The sequence below is a fragment of the Carcharhinus amblyrhynchos genome, chromosome 14 (assembly GCF_965287045.1).
Source record: "Carcharhinus amblyrhynchos chromosome 14, sCarAmb.v2.hapA, whole genome shotgun sequence".
NCBI classification, from domain to species: domain Eukaryota; kingdom Metazoa; phylum Chordata; class Chondrichthyes; order Carcharhiniformes; family Carcharhinidae; genus Carcharhinus; species Carcharhinus amblyrhynchos.
Genome location: NC_137337.1, coordinates 75,414,369 through 75,437,722, shown reverse-complemented (window position 1 = coordinate 75,437,722; position 23,354 = coordinate 75,414,369). Strand labels below are relative to the sequence as shown.

Sequence of the window (23,354 nt, the reverse complement as noted above, 5' to 3'; positions counted from 1 at the left end):
GAAATAAAATTACATATTTCTCTGTTTGCACAATGTATATTAATGCATACGTAACACTACATTCTGCATCCTTCCCTTCTTCTCAATGCATTCTACGAACAGTATTGTGTGCAAGAAACAATACTTTTCACTGTATCCCAATAACATGGCTCCTACTTATTAACCTTTACAGTTGATTAACTTAAAGCACAACTAATAAAGTACAACTAAAGTACAATATTGGAGTTCCAAATGTTTGACAAATGTTATTCTGTGTGAAATTGAGGTGTACTACAGACTCATTTAAATATAGGATGAGTGATAATAAATCCAATCAAATATTAAGCTTATCTTTCTCTACACCCTATCTGTAACTGCACTACTATATTATTTACCCTCTCCTTTCCTTCTCTGCTATGTACTCTATGAATAGTATGTTTTGTGCACAAGAAACAATAGTTTTCACTGCATCCCAATACATGTGACAATACTAAATCAAATCAAATATTAAGCTGATCTTTTTCTACATCTTAGCTGTAACTTCAATACTATATTCCACACCTTCTTCTTTCCTTCTCCCTTACATACTCTATGAATGGTATATTTTGTCTGTATAGGGTGCAAGAAACAATACTTTTCACTGTTTATGTGATGTGGAGATGCCAGCATTGGACTGGGGTGGGCACAGTAAAAAGTCTCCCAACACCAGGTTAAAGTCCAACGGGTTTAATTTGGTAGCACGAGCTTTCGGAGCGCTGCTCCTTCATCATCAGGTGGAATCACAAGCTTTCAGAGATACCTGTCCACTCACCTGATGAAGGAGCAGCACTCCGAAAGCTGGTGCTACCAACTAAACCTGTTGGATTTTAACCTGGTGTTGTGAGACTTCTTACCATTCACTGTATACATATGACAATAGTAAATCAAATCAAATTAAAATGTATACGTGTAAGTACACATGTACTCAAATGGCAAGTTCTGGTGATATAGGGGTTCTGATTAAACGTAGTTTCGACTGTGGCTTTTTGAGATGCTCGCTCTCTGTCAAGACTAAGTCGAAACCTCACTCGAAATGAAACGATACACTTCCCCCTAGTGGGTAATTCAATAACAGCTCCCAAACTCTGTGCCTACCGCTTCTTAGCAAACCAGAATCCTTGGAAGTATTTTATTTTAAAAAACACATCTTCCATTCACTCGAGAGACATCATTTCACCGAGATGTGTTTCTTTAAAAAATAATTTTCTTAAACCGCACCGTCCTGTTCTGGGAAGGTTGAAAGCTGTGTGAGCACGTGTGTTTCTAACTCTGTGTTAAATGTGCAGTTTGGAGCAGGCTGATGGCAGGAGGAGGTGCGAGGCTGGACTAGGAGTTTTCGGTGATATGATTTGAGTTATGTTGGCCGGGCTCCAGCGGAATGCGTCTAATTGCTTTCCTCGCTGCGGTCTGACTGCTTTGGAACTGTATCCCTCTTGTTGTGAGGCGGGTGAATAAACACAGGCTCGCTTCCTCCCAGGCAGCCAGTGATTGGCAGAGACTGGAAGAGAGGAATGTGAGAGGGTATTTAAAGGAGGACACACGGCAGGCTGAACAGTGGTATCGGTCTCCGACACTCAGGGAGAGAGAAGGGGGCTGCCTCTGCAAACAGTTGGGGGGGAAAAGGAGAAGAAGAGACAGAGAGAAGTATTTCGAGTCCTGGGGAAACTAAGTGACCAGATTTGCAGAGAGATCTCGCCACATTCAGGATTTGTCAGCGTCTTTCACCCATCGAAGAGCGATTACTGCTGCCTAGTCCATCTGAAGATTGAACCTGTACCGGTCAGTGTAATTTATCTCCAGTGACTGCAATTTCAATCATTGTCTTTTTTAATTTTGAAAGTGTCAGGAGCAGGTTTATATTAACACTGCAATGAAGTTACTGTGAAAATCCCCCTATAGCAACTTCAATCACTGTTTTGTTTTAAGCTTCTTCAGTGTCAGAAAGTTTATATTAACACTGCAATGAAGTTACTGTGAAAATCCCCCTATAGCAACTTCAATCATTGTTTTTTTTTTAAGTTTCTTCAGTGTCAGAAGAAGGTTTATTTGAATGAAAATCTTTTCTAGAGTAATTTCAGTCTTTGCTGGAAACTGTATGAGACTTAAAAAGATTTTCCCTCATCTGTCTTTTATGTTAGGTTGGAAGTTCATCTTCTGAATAATAACAAAATGAAGCCACTACAAAGAGGTTTCCTGCTCCTTTTGTTAATGGGTCAGGTCTGTTTTGCCAGGCGGATTCAAGGTAAGTTCTGTAAGCCCACAGTGGATGATTTGGGTCTGTCTGCTTGGGTGGCACTTTTCCTGTTACTGATTTTTATCAGAATGACTGAAGAAGTTTCTCCCTCCTCTTCCCTCCCTCCCCCACAGACCCTGGAGTGGATGGGGTCTTCGATATGTTTGATCTCACTGGGTTGACCCGCAAGAATGATGGAGTCCACATGGTGAGAGGTCCCGAGCCCAGCAGCCCGGCTTATCGGATTCTCAACCCCGACCTCATTGCCCCGGCCTCCCAGCACAGCTACAGCGAGCTGATCGACCACATCCAGCAGGAGAAGGGCTTCATCTTCCTGGCCTCCCTGCGCCAGATGAAGAAGAGCCGGGGCACCCTGGTGGCCATCGACACGCAGGATGGCACCCGAGTCTTTGAGATCCTGTCTAACGGCAAGGCGGACACCCTGGACCTGAGCATCACCATCGCCGGCAAGCAGAGCATGGTCTCCATCACTGATGCCCACCTGGCCAATGCCCGCTGGAAAAACCTCACCCTCTTCGTGCAGGAGGACGTGGCCACTCTGTACGTGGGCTGTGAGAAGATCAACAGGGTGGAACTGGAGGAGGCGATCCACAAAGTGCTGAAACACGGGGACTACAGACTGAGGCTGGCAAAAGGAGGAATGGGTCTGAGGGATAACTTCCAGGTAAGTGTGTCAGAGAGAGGGGGGGTGGGGGAGCGAGCACACACACACACACAGCAGAGAGGAGAGGGTGGCGCAGATACAGACACACACAGGTGACAGAGAGATATATACACACAGAATAGTCAGATAGGAGAAGGAGAGCAGGCAGAGACAGACAGGCAAGGGACAGAGAGACGCAGACAGGAGAGGGTGGAACAGACACACAGGTGACAGATATATACACAGAACAGTCAGATAGGAGAAGGGGAGTAGACAGAGGCAGGGGACAGAGACACACACACACAGGGGACAGAGGAGTGGGTGGAGCAGAGACACATACAGGTGACAGAGATACACACACATACAGAAGTCAGGAGAGTGGGGAGCAAACAAAGACAGAGACACACACAGTCAGGGAGAAGAGGGGGAGTGGACAGCCAGAGACAGGAGGCAAGACAGAGGAGCAAACACACACACAGCAGTCAGATGGGAGAGTGGGGAGCAGACAGACGGGGCAGAGAGGCACAATGTGTGAGGAAAAAGGTCGGGCCACACACAACAATCGGACAGGACAGAGAGATGGACGGAGGACGGACAATGAGAGGGAGGCACAAAAAGACACATAACAATCAGATAGGTGAGGGGGGAGCAGAGACAGAGGACAGACAGTGAGAGAGGAACAGACAGACACGCTGGGCTGAGAGAGAGATGCAGACACACAGATAGTTGAGAGCGGGTCAGACAGAGATACAGTGAGAGGGACTGGTGTTTCAATGTATGGTTTGCATTGTTAAAGAAAGTGAACAGCCTTCCCGTGCACGAATACTTGCAACGCTGCCCTGAATCCTTAAATGAATTGGGAGCAGAGACAACTCACCCTGTGTGAAGGTGGCGAGCTCTGATATTAACCCGGAATGAGATGTGAAATTAGTGAATGTTACACTGACATGTGGCTGAATACACTCGGGGGAGGGTAACCTGTGGCTAACTGTTCCAATTGTACCTGTTTGTGTGTGTCACAGGGAGTTCTGCAGAACGTGCGTTTTGTCTTTGGAACCAACATGGAGACAATTCTGATGAATAAAGGCTGCTACAGCAGTAAGTATTCATTTTTAACCCTGCTGGGCCGCTAACACTGCTGTCAACACACTGCAAATCTAGTGTTTTAAATAGAATTATAGCAGCAAGTCAGCTCAGAGCAGTAGTGGATTTTACTGATGTAGTGTCCTGTGGAATAGACAGACCATGCTTTCATTTGGGAAGCTAGGCTTGGGATTGTATCAGAATTAATCCAGCAACAGCCATCCTCTGAGTATCTAATTGAAGCACAGGTTTAGAATCTCTACAGGGCAAAAGGAGGCCAATCGGCCCATTTAGTTTGCTCCAAAAGAGCATCCAGGCCCTGTCCCCCTCATCCCCATAACCCAGCGCATTTACCATGGTGAATCCATCTAACCTACACACCTTGTGGACAATTTAGCATAGCCATTCCACCTAACCTAAGATGTGGATTGGCCAGGCTAAATCTGCCCTCAGTGTGGGGAGGGGTTAGCAGGGTAAATATGTGTGGTTACAGGGTGGGATTATTGTCGACAGACTTGATGGGCCAAATGGCCGCCTTCTGCACTGTACGATTCTATGAACCTGCACATTTTTGGATGCTCCAGTTTCCTCCCACACTCCAAAGGAAACCCACATAGACATGGGGAGAATGTGCAGACCCCACACACACTGACTCAAGCCGGGTCCCTGGCGCTGTGAGGCAGCAATGCTAACCATTGTGCCACTACTATATTTTGAGTGGGAAGGGACTGATGCTTGCATCAGTCTGTGTTAAGAGGTTAAAATGGAAATGAGCCCTGTGCATTGATGCGAATATAACTCCCATCCACTCATCTTCTGGAAGCATTTGAGAATGTGTTGCACTGGACAAGGCATCATGTAGCTGCACCTCTTTTTCTAGCCTCTCGAGGGATTCTCTCCTTGCCTATTGGGGGTTCAGAAAGTCCGGCCATCAGGACCAATTTTTATGGTCTGAAAACCAAGGATCTTCAGTCGGTTTGTGGGATCTCCTGCGAGGAACTGTCCAACATGTTCACCGAACTCCAGGCCCTCAGGACGACCGTTACCCAGCTGGTTGACAATGTCCAAAAAGTGGTAAGGGAATGAATGGAATCACGCCTTCTGTAAGTTACCCTCTCGGATCTGTGCGGGCTGTCATTAACGGTCATTCCCTCCCTCCTTCCCCTAGATGGCCGAAAATGAACTAATTGCAGACAAGATTAGAATTAGACCAATAGGAGGCTGTGTTCACAACGGTATAGCCTACAAAAACAAGGACCAATGGAAAGTGGACAACTGCACGGATTGCACATGCCAGGTAAAAACACACATTTGATCCCAGCGGGAATTTAACTTGCTTTTCCAAACGCCACTTTAGCAAAGATTTTCAGAGTATAACATGTGTTTTGTAAAGTTTTTGTTTATTCATTTCATGGGACATGGGTGTCACTGGCTGGCCAGCATTTATTGCCCATCCCTAGTTGCCCCTTGAAGGTGGTGGTGAGCTGCCTTCTTGAACTGCTGCAGTCCAGGTTGACCCACAGTGCTGTTAGGGAGGGAATTCCAGGATCTTGACTCAGCAACTGTGAAGGAACGCTGATATATTTCCAAATCAGGATGGTGAGTGGCTTGGAGGGGAACGTAAGAACTAAGAGCTGCAAAAGGCCATCTAATCCCTCGAGCCTGCTCAATAAGATTGTAGCTGATTTTTTTGTGGACTCAACTTCACTTACCCACCCATTCACCATAATCCTTAATTCCTTTACTGTTCAAAAATTTATCTATGCTTGCCTTAAAAACAATCAACTGCTTCACTGGGTAGGGAATTCTACAGATTCACAACCTTTTGGGTGAAGAAGTTCCTCCTCAACTCAGTCCTAAATCTGCTCCCCCTTATTTTGTCCCCTAGTTCTAGAACTTGCAGGTGGTGTTCCCATGTATCTGCTGCCCTTATCCTTCTAGATGAAAATGGTTATGGGTTTGGAAGGTGCTGTCTAAGAATCTTTGGTGAATTGCTGCAGTGCATCTTGTACACACTGTGAAAGTAGCAGTGTGTACTTATTAGTGTCACAAGTAGGCTTACATTAACACTAATGAATTTACTGTGAAAATCCCCCAGTCGCCACACTCGATGCCTGTTCAGGTACACTGAGGGAGTATTTAGCACGGCCAAAGCGCTTAACCAGCGCGTCTTTCAGACAATGGGAGGAAATCAGAGCACCCAGAGGAGACTGATCACTTGACAAGTTTTGTTACTTGCATGGAAATTTCCTGGCCTCACACCAGCAGGCAACTGCTGCACCAGATCAATTGCTGTGGCCATTGGAAATGCTTCAACAACAGTTCAAAAGAATGTTGCTGGCTTTGGACATTGGGACTACCTGACCAGAGTGAGCAGATTGTTAGTTTTTGAGTCATGTGTGTGTATCTGTATGGAATAGTAAGAAGTTTCACAACCCCAGAGTAAAGTCCAACAGGTTTATTTGGAACCACGAGTCTTCAGAGTGTTGCCCTTTCATCAGGTGAAAGCTCATGCTACCAACTATTGGACTTTAACCTGCTGTTGTGAGACTTCTTACTGTGCCCATCCCAGTCCAACGCCAGCATCTCCATATCATATGTATGGAAATACTGTCTTGGGCAATGTTTTCAGGAGGAAAAGAATCTGTGCCAAATATGAGCTGGACTAAACTTAAAGGAACTGAATATTTGGAACTACATTAAAAACTTTTTCCAAAATGGAATGTGAAAGCCATAATATTTGTAACTCTATCAGGGAGTAAAGTTGCAGATAATTGAAAGGTTCCTTTGTGTTGCCCAATAATGATGTAAATCAGTAAAATATGTGGGATGGACACAATAATATTTCATCTGGCGCGTGCTTTGTGAGCTGCACTGCCTTACTGTTACAATGCATTCCACTGCAGTTCTGAGCGCACTAAGGGTTTCCTGGTTCCTCAGCGTCACGTGGCAGTGACAGAGGCTGAATACTATCTAATTAGAGGCTGAAGTCAACGGACAAATAAGGTGGAAAAATAAAAAAAAACTGATTTTAACCAGCTGCTGCTACTGTGCTTGTGCCAGGGTGCTTTACAAGTGGCATCGCTGTCAAGACACATGCTAGGAAACCCATCCTACCTCTAAGTTTGCCCACTCATTTTTTTTCTGTTTCTTCCTCTTTCCAGTCATCTATCACCTTTTGCCAAAGGATTTCCTGCCCTACTGTGTCCTGTGCCAATGCTGTTGTCCCAGACGGGGAGTGCTGCGCCCGGTGTCCATGTAAGTCCTAGAGAAACTTTTTTAAGAAACTTATAATTGAAGAACTAGTATTTTTAAGTAGAAAGGGATGGGTGGTGTGAAGTGACTGTAAGAAATAGGAACAGGAGTTGGCCATTCAGTCCTTCAAGCCTGCTCTGCCATTTAATAAGATCATGACTCATTGACTCTGTCTTCCCACTGTCTTGGCAAAGCAGCCAGCATAATTAAGGACCCCACACAACCCGGACATTCTCTCTTCCACATTCTTCTGTCGGGAAAAAGATACAAAAGTCTGAGGTCATGTACCAATGGACTCAAGAACAGCTTCTTCCCTGCTGCTGTCAGACTTTTGAATGGACCTACCTCGCATTAAGTTGATCTTTCTCTACACCCTAGCTATGGCTGTAACACTACATTCTGCAACTCTCTCCTCTCCCTCTCTACAAATGGTCTGTATAGCGTGCAAGAAACAATACTTTTCACTGTATGTTAATACATGTGACAATAATAAATCAAATCATAACTGATCCAACACTTACTAAGACCACTTCCCTGCCTTATCCCATAACCCTTAATTCTCCGACTGGGGAGAGAGGAGCATGCTACAGGCAGAGTAACTATTAAATGACTGATATTGACACAGCTAGGCAGGTTTCAGCTAATATTTCCATGAATAGGTTGGTTCTTTGTAGGGGAAGCGAAAATGGAGCATTTTATAAACTGCTTAGCTAAGCAGCAAATTACAAGCGTTGAAATTACAGTCCTTTTTTTTGTTTACTCATTGCGGAATTTATTGGACTGAGTTGGGAGCTATTTATGAAATGTTGCTCATTAAATGTTTGGACAGTGGCATCAGTGGGGAACACTAAGAAATCAGGAATGCAGAGGTTAGATACCTAGAAAGCAAAATAACTCGAGTTTTTGGAATACTGCGCCCATTATGCACAATTCTGAATGGTGCCCTACTTGCTCAAGTCAAGATAAAAGATTATCCATCGCTTAATGTTTTGATACGGATCCAACCCTCATTGTCACAGACTAAGGAGGTATGGGTTGAAAGCCTAGGTATGAGTTAAGAGAGATAGCAGCTTTCACCCAAGTGCCGTACGTAAGTGTTAGTAGTTGCCAGGAGAAAGTGTATTTGACACAAAAGGAAACATATACAGAATATGGAGTTTGTTTTCATTTTATACATTATCCCTGAAGGCAGAAAGGCAGGGTGATGAAAAAGGCACATGGCACACTTGCCTTTATCAATCGGGATATAGATTACAAAAGCAGAGAGGTCATGATGGAGTTGTATAGAACTTTGAGGCCACAGTGTATGCCGTTCTGGTTGCCACATTATAGGAAGGACATGAATGCACTAGAGTGTTTGCAGAGGAGATTCACTGGGATGCTGCCTGGGAGAGAGCATTTATACAGAGGTCGGATATAGGCTTGGGTTGTTTTCTCTGGAGCAGAGAAGACTGAGGGACGACCTGATTGAGGTGTTCAAGATTGAGGGGCATGGACAGGGAGCAGCTGTTCCCCTGAGTTGAAGGGTCAGTTACAAGGGGACACAAGTTAAAAATGAGGAGTTGGAGGTTTAGGGGATATTTGAGGAAAAACGTTTTTTTACTGAATGTGACGGCCTGGAATGTGGAGGCGGGATTCCTCACATCCTTTAAAAGGATGAGTACTTGGCACGCCATAACATTCAAGGCTGTGGGCCAAGTGCTGGCAACTGGGGTTAGGTAGGCAGGTCAGGGCCTTTCACGTGTTGGTGCAGACTCGATGAGTCAAAGGGCCTCTCCTGCAATGTAGGATTCTGTGATTATCCGAGGGGTGTTGCGTAGCACAAGATGCGACAAACCTCTTTCGTTCCGGAACTGCTGTTGACGTGAGCTTAACTTTCCCGTAGCAATTCTAAATGAATCTGAGGCTGGCTGGTCTCCGTGGTCGGAATGGACGCATTGCTCTGTCACCTGTGGAATTGGGACCCAACAGCGAGGTCGCTCCTGTGACCGGATTAACAGCGACTGTCACGGCACCTCTGTCCAGACCCGCAGCTGCCACCTGGAAGAATGTGACAAGAGATGTGAGTATTTTTTCACCCACCCCCAACTCTGTTTCTATCTGCTTGTACTGCAATAAGATGGTGACATTTGGCTTTCAATATCAGCGTACCAGTCCGTTTAGGTTACATTGCTTCCATTTCATAGAGAAGCAGGAACCCCAGTTCACCAAGCTGAGCCAGTTCAGAGTCATTACTGCTTGGTGTCCATCGTGTAAATTATCAACCGACCGTCTTATGGTTAGACAGAGCTAGAACATATATGACCAAAACCCAATAAATGTGGAGCTCCTGTGGTGCAGTGGGTTAACATCCCTGCCTCTGAGCCAGAAGTTCGAGTCCCACCCAGGACTTGATGGTCAAGGAAGATGCATCGATAACATAGCCAAACAATCTGCAAGAACTTCCAAACACACCAGTGGTTGGTGGTAAGATTGGGAGACTCCTGGTGAGCCACGCTTGATGTGGTGTGGTGTCCTTCAAGCTATAAGCTCCTGGCGATGGACTCGTGATCTGTTCCAGGAATAACTAGCTATGGAAACACAAGTCTGCCTCCCTTGACCTGATGTAGAGATGCCGGCGTTGGACTGGGGTGGGCACAGTAAGAAGTCTCTTAACACCCAAGTAAAGTCCAACAGATTTATTTGGAATCGTGAGCTTTTGGAGGACTGCTCCTTCCTCAAGTGAATGTTGACCCACCTGATAAAGGAGCAGTGCTCCGAAAACTCGTGATTCCAAATCGACTTGTTAGACTTTAACCTGGTGTTGAGAGATCCTTCAACTTGCAGCTACATAAAATGTTGGTTGAATTTTTGGTCAGTCCAATGGTGAGTGGACAATGTACAAGAGAGCAGCCCACTTGTCCTACAATGGTCAGCAGAATGGTGATTCTTAATGTTTTACTCTTGTTGTTCCAGTCAAACAAGATGGCGGTTGGAGCTACTGGTCCCCTTGGTCATCTTGCTCAGTAAGCTGTGGAGCTGGTGTGATCACTCGCATTCGTCTGTGTAACTCGCCAATGCCACAAATGGGCGGCAAAGATTGTGTGGGACCCAAGAGGGAAACTGAAAAATGTGAACAGGTCCCATGCCCAGGTGAGTATTGGCCCCAGGTGAAGAACCTTGCAATGCACGCTTCAGATATGAGACCCTATTCCGAGCAGTTGCTGAAAACCAGATTGTAGAACACGTGCAAGATTCTCAAAGCATTTTATTTTGTGTTTCAGTTAATGGAAACTGGGGTGTCTGGTCGGTGTGGAACTCTTGTTCTGTCACCTGTGGGGGAGGAATACAGAAACGTACGCGCCTTTGCAACAGTCCAGCACCTAAATACGAAGGCAAAGACTGCGTGGGCGAGTCACGGGAGACGCAGTCTTGCAACAAACTGAAGTGCCCAATTGGTAAGCTTCATTTTCATGTCCTCTACACTTTAGTAACGGGACAGTTTTGATTCTTGTTGAGTCCCTGTCGTGTATGCCTTCCAACATTCCAGTCAGCACAAAGCTCATGTGTCAATCGTCTGTGTTCCAGATGGATGTCTGTCAAATCCATGCTTTGCTCAAAGCAAATGTACCAGCTTCCCAGACGGCTCCTGGAAGTGTGGCCCCTGCCCCAGTGGTTACAGAGGAGATGGCATCCACTGCGAGGACATTAACGAGGTACAGTCCTGTGGAATTCACTTTCCGTTTTTGTGCGCATTGTAGATTCTAGTTCTATATATCAATTCTGTTTTAAATCTCTTCCAGTGCAACGAAATACCTGACACTTGCTTTCAAGTCAATGGAGAGCACAGGTGTGAAAATACAGTGCCAGGTTACAACTGTCTGCCCTGCCCACCACGTTACTCAGGCAGTCAACCATTTGGCAGAGGCATTGAAGAGGCTACAAAGAACAAACAGGTGAGATTAAAGCATTAACTTAGCATATCAGCTGTGGCTCAGTAGGTAAGACACTTGCCTCTGCAATCGTGAGGGTCTGAGTTCAAACCCTACTCCAGGACTTGAGCTCACAAATCAAGACTGATGCTCCTGTATGGTAATGAGGGAGCATCGCACTGTCGGAGGTGCTGTCCTTCAGAAAGGATGCTCAAATAAGGTCCCATCTCATGTGGATGTAAAGGATTTCGTGGAGAAATTTAAGGGGCCGGAATTTTCCGTGGCCCACCTACCTCAGGAATCGGAGCGGGCGAGGGGCAGAGCATGGGAATATCCATTGACCTGGATTTCAGGACAAGCAAAGCTGTAAAATCTCGCCCAGTAATGCCACGGCTAAGGCTGTGAAAAACATGGGTTCAAATCCCACCATGGCAGCTGGTGGAATTTAAAATCTGGAAATGAATAAGCTAATTGTCCCCACAAAACTATCATCAATTTAAAAACCCATGTGGTTAACTAATACCCTTTTGAGAAGGAAATCTGTCATTCTTTCTTAATCTGACCTAAATGTGACTCCAGACCCACAACAATGCGGTTGCCTTTAATTGCCCTCTGAAATGACTTAGCAAGCCACTCAGTTCAAGGATAATTAGGATTGGGTAACACATGTTGGCCTTGCCAGTGACACCCGTATCCCATGGGAGAACAAAAACACTCGGATTACCTATATAAAAAAAATCAATTGCAATTAACCCATTCCGGTGACCCCATTCTTTTTGAGTAACATTACACCGAAATATACATCAGCCTGCAAGGCCATACACAGGATGGGATTTTCCAGCCGCACTCGCCTCAAGCCCGCCTGGGGGTCAACAGACCTTTACGTAGTCCCTCCCCCAGCTACGATTCCCATGCTGGGCGGGATGGGAAAATTCCAGAATACTGGACAGTGAAGCTGTGCCGTTTGGATGATAAACTGAACATGTTTCTTTTGTTCCAGGTTTGTGAGCCACGCAACCCTTGCAAAGAGGGGACACACAACTGCAACAAGCATGCCAGGTGCATTTACCTGGGCATCTTCAGCGACCAGATGTTCCGCTGTGAGTGCAGGCCTGGCTTCGCTGGCAATGGCATCATCTGCGGAGAAGATACGGACTTGGATGGTTGGCCAAATGAAGATCTCACCTGTGTTGTCAATGCTACTTATCACTGCAAGAAGGTAAGCGCTCATTGCTAGTAAACTGGGAGCTGCCTGACTCTCTTTCTGATTAAACCATCTCAAATTCATTACCGGGCATGGTTAAGTGCTTAAATCAACGTGTGATGGGCTGCTGCCTCCCAACACAAGGCCTATACAATAAAGATAATACATCTTTTATACCCTTGGGACAAATAGCATTGATTTACTTAATGTGTACTACAAACAGAAATCTGAGTACTGAAGTATTAACTTGTCTGTTTTTTTGGTGTAATAAATCTGCAATATGTCAGGAAAAAGACAGGGTGTGGATTGAAACTGCACTTCTATCAGCCTGTAGTTATAAAAGATTTCTTGGATGTGCAATTTTTTTTGTTAGACAGCTGGCTTTTAAAGTCGAATTAAAAATATCTTTAAGTTCAGCCCCCTTAGAGCAGCTTCTTTCCATAGTATCAAACCTTGGACAGCGATTTACAATACACATCTACAACACAATCCCTTTATTGTTTACAGGACAATTGCCCATTCCTCCCCAACTCTGGACAAGAAGATCATGACAAGGATGGAGTTGGTGATGCCTGCGATAGCGACGATGATAATGATGGCATTCCAGACGAGAGGGTAAGCCCGTGAGAGGAAGATATTCGACTCCGTGGCATTCTGCAAGTGTAGACAATACTAACAAAACAAATCCACATTCCGACCTGCGACACTGAGTCAGGCAGAGAAAACATCTCCTGTGGAATGAAGGCGAGATTCACAGGGAACTATGCAACCTGTACACATAGCGCACAGCTGGCAAAGCTGTCTGGCCCTTGTCTCGGGTACCTGAGAAACCTACACTCAGAGTGCAGCACCATTCAAAGGGAGCTTTCTTCTGAGTTTACTCTTTGTGTTTTCATGCCTGGATGCACATAAAAAGATCCTGTGAGACATGAAGGAGATTCAGCGAGCCAACACTAACCTTTGAGGTTCTGTTCCAGCTATTTGACACCTAGGTGTCCACAATCGTCCTTCTCTAAGTTTCAGTTGAATAATAAGGGAATTTGAGAGAACAGATTAAACTCAGTCTACTTTATAAATTCGTGCAAACGTTATCCCTTCTTTCATTTAATTTAAAACTTCCATTTCCATCTAATTGTCTGACAACTTGTTTTCTCAGGACAACTGCGCATTCTTGTTCAATCCTCGGCAGTACGATTATGATCGGGATGACGTTGGAGATCGCTGTGACAACTGTCCTTATGACCACAATCCCGATCAGGCTGACACTGATGCAAATGGAGAGGGAGATGCCTGTGCCATCGATATTGATGGAGATGGTAAGAATACTTGATTTTTGTCAATTAAACATAAATGATAGGAGCAGGAGGAGGCCATTCGGCCCCTCAAGCCTGCTTCGCCATTCATTACGATCATGGCTAATCGCTCAACTCAGTAGCCTAATCCTGCTTTCTCCCCATAACCTTTGATCCCATTCGCCCCAAGTGCTATATCCAGCTGCCTTTTGAATACATTCAGTGTTTTGGCATCGATTATTTCCTGTGGGAATGAATTCCACAGGCTCACCACTCTTTGGGTGAAGAAATGTCTCCTCATTGCCGTCCTAAAATGGTCAACCCCAAATCCTCAGACTGTGACCCCTGGTTCTGGGTACCCCCACGGTCAAGAACATCCTTCATGCATCTACCCTGTCTAGTCCTGTTAGAATTCTATAAGTCTCTGAGATCCCCCCCCCACCCTGTTATTCAGCTGAACCCCAGCAAAAACAATCCTAACCTAGTCAATCTCTCTTCATACATCAGTCCTGCCATCCCTGGAATCAGCCTGGTAAATCTTTGCTGCACTCCCTCGAGAGCAAGGACAAGAAAAAGAGATCAAAACTGCACGCAACATTCTAGGTGTGACCTCACCAAGGTCATGTATAATTGCAACATCACAGCCCTGCCCCAGTACTGTAAATCCTGCAAATGATCATTTTTTGACATGAGTAGTGAAAGCTTAGAAACAGCAGAGAAAGATGCTGTATGACCCTTTATGGTTATGCTGGCTCTTTGAATGCATTATCCAACTTGTCCCATGCAACCATCTCGAGGGCGGCATAGTGGTTAGCACTGCTGCCTCACAGCTTCAGGGACCCGTGTTCGATTCCGGCCTCTTGTGTGTGGAATTTGCATGTTCTCCATGTGTCTGCATGGATTTTCTCAGGTTTCCTCCCACAGTCCCAAAGATGTGTGGGTTGGGTGGATTTGCCATACTAAATTCTCACTTAGTGTCCCCAAGATATCCAGGGGATTAGTAAGTAAATGCATGAGTCTATCGGGAGAGGGTGGGGGAGAGGGCCTGAGAAGATACTTTGTCAGAGACAGTCAGCGCAGACTCAATGGGCTGAATGGCCTCACCTGCACTATAGGGATTCCATGATTTCACCTGACCTTGCCTTGCCAAGATCTCCTTTTCAAATATTTATCCAATTTCCTTTGGAAGGTTACCATTGAATCTGTTACCATGCCTTTTTTAGGCAGTGCCTTTTATTTCATAACCATTCGGTGCGTAAAAACAATCTCCAGTTCTTTTGCAAATGATGATAAACCTGTGCCCTCTGTATACTGAGAATCCTGCCAGGGACAACAGTTTCTCCCTATTTGCTCTAACAAAACTCCTTTAAATTTGTATTGGCTGTGTGAAATCTCTGCTCGAGGGGAGAGGACTTGCAGTTTCTCCAGTCTGTTCACTTGATTGATTGCAGGGGAAGCACAGATTTGTTATAGTGCCAAAGGAGGCCCATTGGCCAGATTTTACCATCCTGCCTGCCACAGAATCGGAGTGGGCGAGGGGCAGACAACGGGAATGTTCACTGACCTCGGGTGGGAATTTCCTGTCTCGCTTGAGCGAGGTTGTAAAATCCCACCCAATGGGTCTGTGCTGGCTCTCCCAATGCACAGTTCACCCACTTCCATTCTCCCTGTAACCCTGGACATTCTTCCTTTTCAGATAACTCCCTTTTTGAATGCTTCCCTTGACCCAGCCCCCCCACACAGGCAGTGGAAAACTGTTTTTGTTTGAGTATAATAATGGAACCTTAGTAAAAAAAAAAGGTCAATTCTGAAGTTCCATATTTTTCTTCTGAACAATATTGCTACTAATGTTTTTTGATTTCCAGGTATTCTGAATGAGAAGGACAACTGCCCTTACGTGTACAACGTTGACCAGAGAGACACAGATCTAGACGGTGTTGGTGATCAGTGTGATAACTGCCCACTTGAACACAATCCAGAGCAAGTAAGTCTCCCTCAGTCTTCAATTAATACCCACCAGTAAGACTTTTAGTGTCATGAGTGTAAATATTAAGCCCATATTTAAGTCAGATCTTTATTGCTGCCAATCAATGTGTCAGCTTGTACTGCAACTCACCAACCTTATTTGAAGTTTAAAGTTTATTTATTAGTGTCACAAGTAAGCTTACATTAACATTGCAATGAAGTTACTGTGAAAAGCCCCCAGCTGCCACACTCCAGTGCCTGTTGGGGTACACTGAGGGAGAATTTAGCACGGCCAATGCATCCTAACCAGCACGACATTCAGACTGTGGGATGAAACCCGAGCACCCGGAGGAAACCCACACAGACGTGGGAAAAATGTGCAGACTCCACACAGACAGTGACCCAAACCCAGGAATCGAACCCTGGTCCCTGGCGCTCTGAGGCAGCAGTGCTAACCACACTGCCACTGTGCCAACCAGAAATAGTTGGCAGTTCAATCTTTGCAGCATAACAATGTTCCGTTACGTTGACAATGAGCATTACAAAAGGCTTAAGCTAATGGGCTTCAAGCTATGTAATTATAACAGCAGATTAACACCAGTTTGTAGAGTCGGGTGTCGACCTAATACCTGTGTATCCAGATGTTACAGCAATACTGTACCCACACAACACATGTACCATTCCAAAATTCAACTTGGGATTGTAAAAATAAGTTGGAATCCTCTGTGTCTTAGGCTATTTCTCTGTTTGGTCATTCAGAGCCTTGGTGCTGGAATATCCCAACGTTTCACATGTGGACTAATACCTTCTCTCTTTTCAGACTGATTCAGATTCTGACCTTGTGGGAGACAAGTGTGACAATAACCAGGATATTGATGAGGATGGCCACCAGAACAATCTGGATAACTGCCCCTACATCCCCAATGCCAACCAGGCGGACCACGACAAGGATGGAAAAGGTGATGCCTGCGACCATGATGATGACAATGATGGAATCCCGGATGAGAAGGATAACTGTCGGCTAAAAGCCAATCCCAACCAGACTGACTCCGATGGTAAGAGAATAAAACTTCTATGTTCACGATATGATGATCATTTCTATTGGAAACTGGGATAAGATGACAACTGAGACTAATATGGGGGGAAAAAGGATTCAGTTATACCTTGTGGACATCTTACTTTAACTGAAAAAGACATCACTTCTCCTTTCCTCAGGTGATGGACGAGGAGATGCTTGTAAGGATGATTTTGACGGGGATAATATCCTGGATATCTACGACGTTTGTCCCGAAAACTTTGAAATTACTGAGACCGACTTCCGCAAATTCCAAATGGTACCGCTGGATCCTAAAGGAACCTCCCAAATTGACCCCAACTGGGTCGTCAGACACAAAGGGAAAGAATTGGTACAGACGGTGAACTGCGACCCCGGCATTGCTGTAGGTGAGTGGGGAAGTTCTACACATAAAATAGTATTCACTTTCTTAAAGCAGTAAGGTTGTATGTTCTCTTAGCTGGGACATTACTAAGGTAAGCTGTGCACAGCACACCCCATGGAGTATAGTGGTTCAAGAAGGCAGCTCACCACCATTTATTCAAGGGCAATTAGGGGAGGTGATGGCCTAGTGGTATTATCACTAGATTATTAATCCAGAAACACAGCTAATGTTCTGGAGACCCAGGTTCAAATCCTGCCACAGTAGATGGTGGAACTTGTAAGAATCTACTGATGATCATGAAACCATTGTCGATTTTCGGAAAAACCCATCAGGTTCACTAATGTCCTTTAGGGAAGAAAGTCTGCTGTCCTTGCCTGGTCTGGCCTACGTGTGATTCCAGAGTCACAGTAACATGGTTGACTCTCAACTGCCTTCTGAACAAGGGCAACTAAGTATGGGCAATAAATGCTGGCCAGCCAGCGACACCCATGAATGAATAAAAGAAAAATTTAGGGATGGGCAATAAATTCTGGCCTAGCCAATGCCCACATCCCAGGAAATAATACATCTTAAAAAGCTACTTCTTTCTGAATGAGCCTAACCATTCTTGTATAAATGATATAAATGCGGTTCATATCATTCAAATGATTAAGTGAAAAATGATTTATTAATAAAGGTCCTTGCTTTTTATTTCTTTGATAGGATATGATGAATTCAATGCTGTGGACTTCAGTGGCACTTTCTTCATCAATACTGAACGAGATGATGATTACGCTGGATTTGTGTTTGGCTACCAGTCCAGCAGTCGTTTCTATGTGGTAATGTGGAAGCAGATCACTCAGACCTACTGGCTCGACACACCAACCAAAGCCCAGGGCTACGCTGGACTCTCCATCAAAGTGGTGAACTCTACAACTGGTCCAGGAGAGCACTTGCGTAATGCACTCTGGCACACTGGGAATACAGCAGGACAGGTATGAGAATTTCCTGTGTACAGTATAAATACCATACCGAAACTCATACATGTTTTGCACCACACTTTATGGATAATTAAAGTAGCACTGATACAGCTCATAGGAAGACTAGTGTAAAAAAAGTCATCCTGCCAAGAGATTGTGTTTTTAAAGTCATCAAGTGTCTGTTTTATCAATCGTAAGCATTATAGGATTGTTTATTGCAAAGGATTTAGAAGGGAAAAGATGACTTTGGAGACCACTCTTAATCGAGAAACTCAGCCAATGTTCTGGGGACCTGGGTTCGAATCCCACCAGGGCATGGACAAGTTGGGCTGAAGGGCCTGTTTCCATGTTGTAAAACTCTACGACTCTATGGCCCAGAATCAGGGTGGGCGAGGCTGGTGGAAAGGCATTCTCCATCAGCCTCGTGCAGGCAAAGCAGTAAAGTTCTGGCCTGTGACTCTATTTCCCATCCCGCCCGTCGTGAGAATCGCTGCAGGCAGGACAGAAAATCCGGCAAACTGTTTCAAAATCTGAGCTCAGGCAGGAATTTCTGGTCTTGGAGTGAGCACGGTTGGAAAATCCATCCGGATGTTTGAAACCGAAACAGACAAATCCGACACAATGAACGGATAAAAGATTAGCACGGTTATTCTAAAGTATCTATCAATACAGAATAAATTTATATTTACCTGAGGGAGCAATATGTTTTGTTGAAAGAGGCATAGGTCACTCAATCCACTGAGCCTGTTCCGTCGTGCACCTAGATCATGGAAGAGCAAGATCCCAAAAAAAACACCTATTTTATTATTACAGTAGCCGTGAAGTTACTGATTAATAACAGCAACCAATCTATCAATTATACCAAAACAGACCCAGTAATGCCATGAAGTATGATGTAGAGATGCTGGTGTTGGACTGGGGTGGGGACAGTAAGAAATCTCAACACCAGGTTAAAGTCCAACAGGTTTACTTGGAATCACAAGCTTTTGGAGCACTGCTCCTTCCTCAGGTGAGTGATGAAGGAGCAGTGCTCCAAGTTTGTGATTCCAAGTAAACCTGTTGGACTTTAACCTGATGTTGTGAGACTTCTTACGATGAATCCCTACCGAAGAGAACTTTACACCCATGGTTCCAAAATCATCATTTCCCTCCTAAGTACGTTGCAGTAGACAACACTATAAATGCTTGCAGTTGATGAAGCAGGCACTACATGACATTGTAAATACATTGGCATTTGCAGTTAGAAGTAGCCTACACAGTTTGCCACCTTTTCTTTTTATCTTGAAGATTTTGCCTCTGCAAACAGTACGAGCAAACTTATGCCAACTATTTGTATTTTACCATGGATTAAGTGTTGAATTCATTTGCCTTCCATTAGGTTCAAACCTTGTGGCATGACCCTCGCAACATTGGTTGGAAGGATAGGGCTGCTTACAGATGGCAGTTAACCCACAGACCCAAGACTGGATTCATCAGGTAATTAGCTGAAAACATACACCTTGTTACCCGACCACATCACCAACAGAACCCCATTCAGGAAGAGTTTGAATCGCAACAATAAACTGTAGAAGTCTGCTGGGGTTAAAAGGTTTCTGACATCTGTTTGTTGTTCTCATCAGAGTCGTGATGTACGAGGGGAAAAAGATCATGGCAGACTCTGGGGCTATCTATGACAAGACCTACGCTGGCGGACGCTTGGGTCTCTTTGTCTTCTCTCAAGAAATGGTTTACTTCTCTGATCTCAAATATGAGTGCAGAGGTAAGGACGGCACTATTAGCATGCAAAAAAAAAACCAAATTCCAACTCACAGCCAAATTTTCACAGATAATATTAATCACTCATTGTGTTTGGTGTCCCTTGCTAATTTGGCACAAAGAATAGATGTTTCCTGGAACATAGGAGCAGAAATCGGCAAATTCAGCCCTTTGAGACTGCTCCGCCATTCAATCAGATCATGGCTGATCTTTCCCTGGTCTCAGATCCACCTCCCCACCTGTTCCCCACATCCCTCTTTTATTAGAAATATATCTATCTCCTCCTTGTAACCATTCAATGATTCAGACTCCACTGCACTATGGGGCAGTGAGTTCCACAATTCACCACCTTCTGCGTAAAGTAGTTCCTCCTCATCTCAATTTTAAATCTACCGCCTCTCAACCTTTATCTGTGACCTCTTGTTCCAGATTGTCTCACAAGGGGAAACATTTGGTCTACATTTACTTTATCAATCCCTTTTAAATTTTTACATACCTCAATCAGATCCTCTCTCCATCCTTCTAAACTCCAGTGAGTATAAACCCAAACTGTTTAAACTCTTTTCATACGCCAACCCTTTCAGAATCAATCTGGTGAACTGCCTCTGATACCATCACATCCTTCCTCAAAATAAGGAGACCAAAACTGGACACAATACTCCAGATGTGGTCTCACCAACACCCTGTACAACTGCAACAACACTTCTCTACTCTTACACCCCATTTAAAAAAATTAATAAGAGCAAGATAACTTTAATAGTCTAATACAAGTACATAAAATAACTGCAAGCAGAGGAATTGCAATGAAGGTTTACCAAGCTGATTATGGGGATAGCAGGTCTGTGATATGAGGATAGACTAAGTTAGTTAGGATTGTATTCATTAGAGTTTAGAGTGAGAGGGGATCTCATAGAAACGTATAAAATTCTGACAGGGTAGATTCAGAATGTTCCCGATGGTGGGATTCCAGAACTAGAGGTCATAGCTTGAGGGTAAGGGGTAAACCTTTTAGGACTGAGATCAGGAGAAATTTCTTCACCCAGAGGGTGGTGCATGTGTGGAATTCACTCCCACAGAAAGTAGTTGAGGCCAAAACCTTGTGTGCTTTCAAGAAAAAAATTAGCTATAATTCTGAGGGCTCAAGGGATATGGGGGGGATAAGGCAGGATCAGGCTATTGAATTTGATCAGAATGAATGGCAGAGCAGGCTCAAAGGGCTGAATAGCTTCCTCCTGCTTCTATTTTCTACGTACCTGAGAATTTGAAGGGATTGTATTATAGCCACGGATTCCTGATTTAGGCTGTGACTAACGTTGTTGTCGTCTTTTCACACAGATTCATAATGTCAACGTTCCTGGATATGGAAATGTTTGAAAGCTGGTGTTGCACCTTTTCTCTTCCCTCGGAACAAATCCTGGGACCACTGTTTCCTTCTTCCTTGTTTTTCCTTTTTTTATTCGTGGAACCGTAGGCACACGACCTGCATCGGCTGATGGAACTCACTGGATCTTATCAACGTAGACTACAGCAAAGGAATTTCTCCACCATCCCCCCCACCCCACCCCGCAATAATCACAACTGACTCATTGTAACTTGGTTCTCTTTCCCCGCTTCTGACAAACCGCAATCCCGTTTTTAAAAATATATATATATATATATATACCTCTGTTACGTCAGGGAAGAGCTTTTACTAAGCAAGTCGTTACAGCATTCCAGTCCTACAACATCTCCTAGTTGGAGATCCCATGAATGGAGATTGCACACTGTAAATGAGACCATCTCTGCTGTGGACAGTTATTTAATAATTTAAAAAAAGGGCCATATATATATGGTGAAAAAGATAAATGAGGTTTAAATGAACAACTTAAAGAGCTGTTCAACTTGGGAGTTAAAAAAACAGCTTAGAGGTTTAAAAAAGAGGGACGGCATGGACAAGTTGGGCTGAAAGGCCTGATTCCATGCTGTAAACCTCTATGATTTAGTGGGGTAAGGTCTTGTTTGTGAAACATGTTTGGAAGAAACCATGGAACTGTTATATTTCTTCTTGTACTGGACCTTATTTGTCAATAAACTAAATTAATATTACTCACAACAGTGCATACACCAGTGGCACATGCAAATTGAGAATCTAGTTGTCCAGCCTGCTCCCCCAACAACCCCCCCAACAAAAAAAACAGCCAGCCCTCTAGATACGAGATGACCAAAGTAAGCCAGAGACTGGAGCATCTGTCTTCAGGTCCTGTGGCCCAGAGGGAAAGTGGAAGGTCTCATGCATACACACACACACACACACACACACAGCGCCACAGTTCCCACAGGACGGCACTGCCATCAGCTGGGGCTTTGCTTCCCAAGTGAAGCCGGTCTGATAGTGACAAGCGAGGGCTGTGCCTGGTCAATCTCTGCAGCACCCATGGGAAGGACATTTGCTTTGAAAACTATGGTTAAAAAGGCACAAGCAGAAAAGTTGTGAGAGGTTCTTCTTCTCTTTCAAACTCGTGTTCGCCAAAGTGGCAACTTGTTCTGCCTGTAGATAACAAAAAAAAATTGTTAAATGTCGTCGATTTATTTATTTTCTTATCCTGGATGAAATAAGATTGAAAGACACTTTAAAAAGAAAAGGCGGCAGACTATCCCTGAGAGTTTATCTCTAGTCTTTGTGTGTGCGTTGTACGATTGTAAATACAATTATTATTTATTAACATTGTTCCTATATTGATGCTTGCTAGTTTAGAATACTTGTTTTTTTTTGTTTGTTTTGAAAGTTGTGTCTTTCTTGTTTGTTCGAAAAGGGCAGCCAACTGGTGAGGATGAAAGTGGGAGACTCTTTTCCGAGTCTACAATCAGTGTGGGCAGTCCTATTCATTCTGTTTAACAAAAGCGTAGCCCTCGGTAGAAGAGCCTAGAAGCTGTGTTTTCTTTTCTCTTCAACCGCCTCTGCGCGGATTGATTGATTTATCTTTTCCAAATAAAAAAGGTGAAACTTCTCTCTGTACAAATATTACCTCATTGTTGTATGATCGATAAGAACCTTTGGATCAAGTAGCAGAAAGCCTTGCTCACGTGTCTAAAGTCTCTCGAAGCTACTGTAGTATAAAAGAAAAGGCTGTGTACATAGTCAAAAATTTATTTTTGCAAAAGAAAAATGTATTGCCCCTGCCCCCAGTAAGGAAACAGCATTATAAACAACAGCTGTGTGACAGGGGGTTGTTAATTCTCCCCAAACTTCCTGTACGTCATTTCTCTTTTTTTTAAGAAAACAAAATATTTGTATAAATTATTGAGTTTTTCAGTTGCAACTTGTAACATTTAAGCAAGTAAACAAATCTCATTATTTTGTAGATATGCTATTTAAGTAATTTATCTGGAAATGTTAGTTACATTTCTGTCTGTACGAAACCTTTTTTTGCACATTTGAGTTGAAGATGTTGCTTTTTATACATACTTTTTTTTGTTATCATTAGCAGTTGCTTCTTTTATACACTCCTCTAACAATTTTACATATAAAGCTGTTTAAATTCATACAGTGCTGTTTGTGACAAAACATTAAATGACAATAAAACATATAGAAACCTA

At 44.1% G+C, this 23,354-nt stretch overlaps 1 protein-coding gene across 1 annotated transcript; it reads left to right on the top strand.

The window, feature by feature from the left end:
* The first annotated feature begins 1,580 nt into the window (after window positions 1–1,580).
* Window positions 1,581–23,354, top strand: LOC145352792 (thrombospondin-1-like). Its single transcript, XM_080203139.1, has 22 exons — window positions 1,581–1,797; window positions 2,157–2,260; window positions 2,386–2,936; window positions 3,938–4,013; window positions 4,879–5,072; window positions 5,167–5,295; window positions 7,163–7,256; window positions 9,139–9,315; window positions 10,209–10,385; window positions 10,517–10,690; window positions 10,821–10,948; window positions 11,036–11,188; window positions 12,165–12,383; window positions 12,876–12,983; window positions 13,525–13,684; window positions 15,526–15,644; window positions 16,446–16,680; window positions 16,841–17,068; window positions 17,767–18,038; window positions 19,402–19,499; window positions 19,643–19,782; window positions 21,114–23,354. The coding sequence occupies exons 2-22, from the start codon at window positions 2,188–2,190 to the stop codon at window positions 21,119–21,121; spliced, it is 3,513 nt and encodes a 1,170-aa protein (XP_080059265.1). The 5' UTR covers window positions 1,581–1,797; window positions 2,157–2,187; the 3' UTR covers window positions 21,122–23,354.

Excerpts from the sequence above, each read along its gene's own strand:
- LOC145352792 (XM_080203139.1), top strand. The coding sequence starts at position 2,188 with ATGAAGCCACTACAAAGAGGTTTCCTGCTCCTTTTGTTAATGGGTCAG. Across the intron at positions 16,681-16,840 it reads CAACCAGACTGACTCCGATG|GTGATGGACGAGGAGATGCT; the intron begins GTAAGAGAATAA and ends TCCTTTCCTCAG. Across the intron at positions 18,039-19,401 it reads CTGGGAATACAGCAGGACAG|GTTCAAACCTTGTGGCATGA; the intron begins GTATGAGAATTT and ends GCCTTCCATTAG.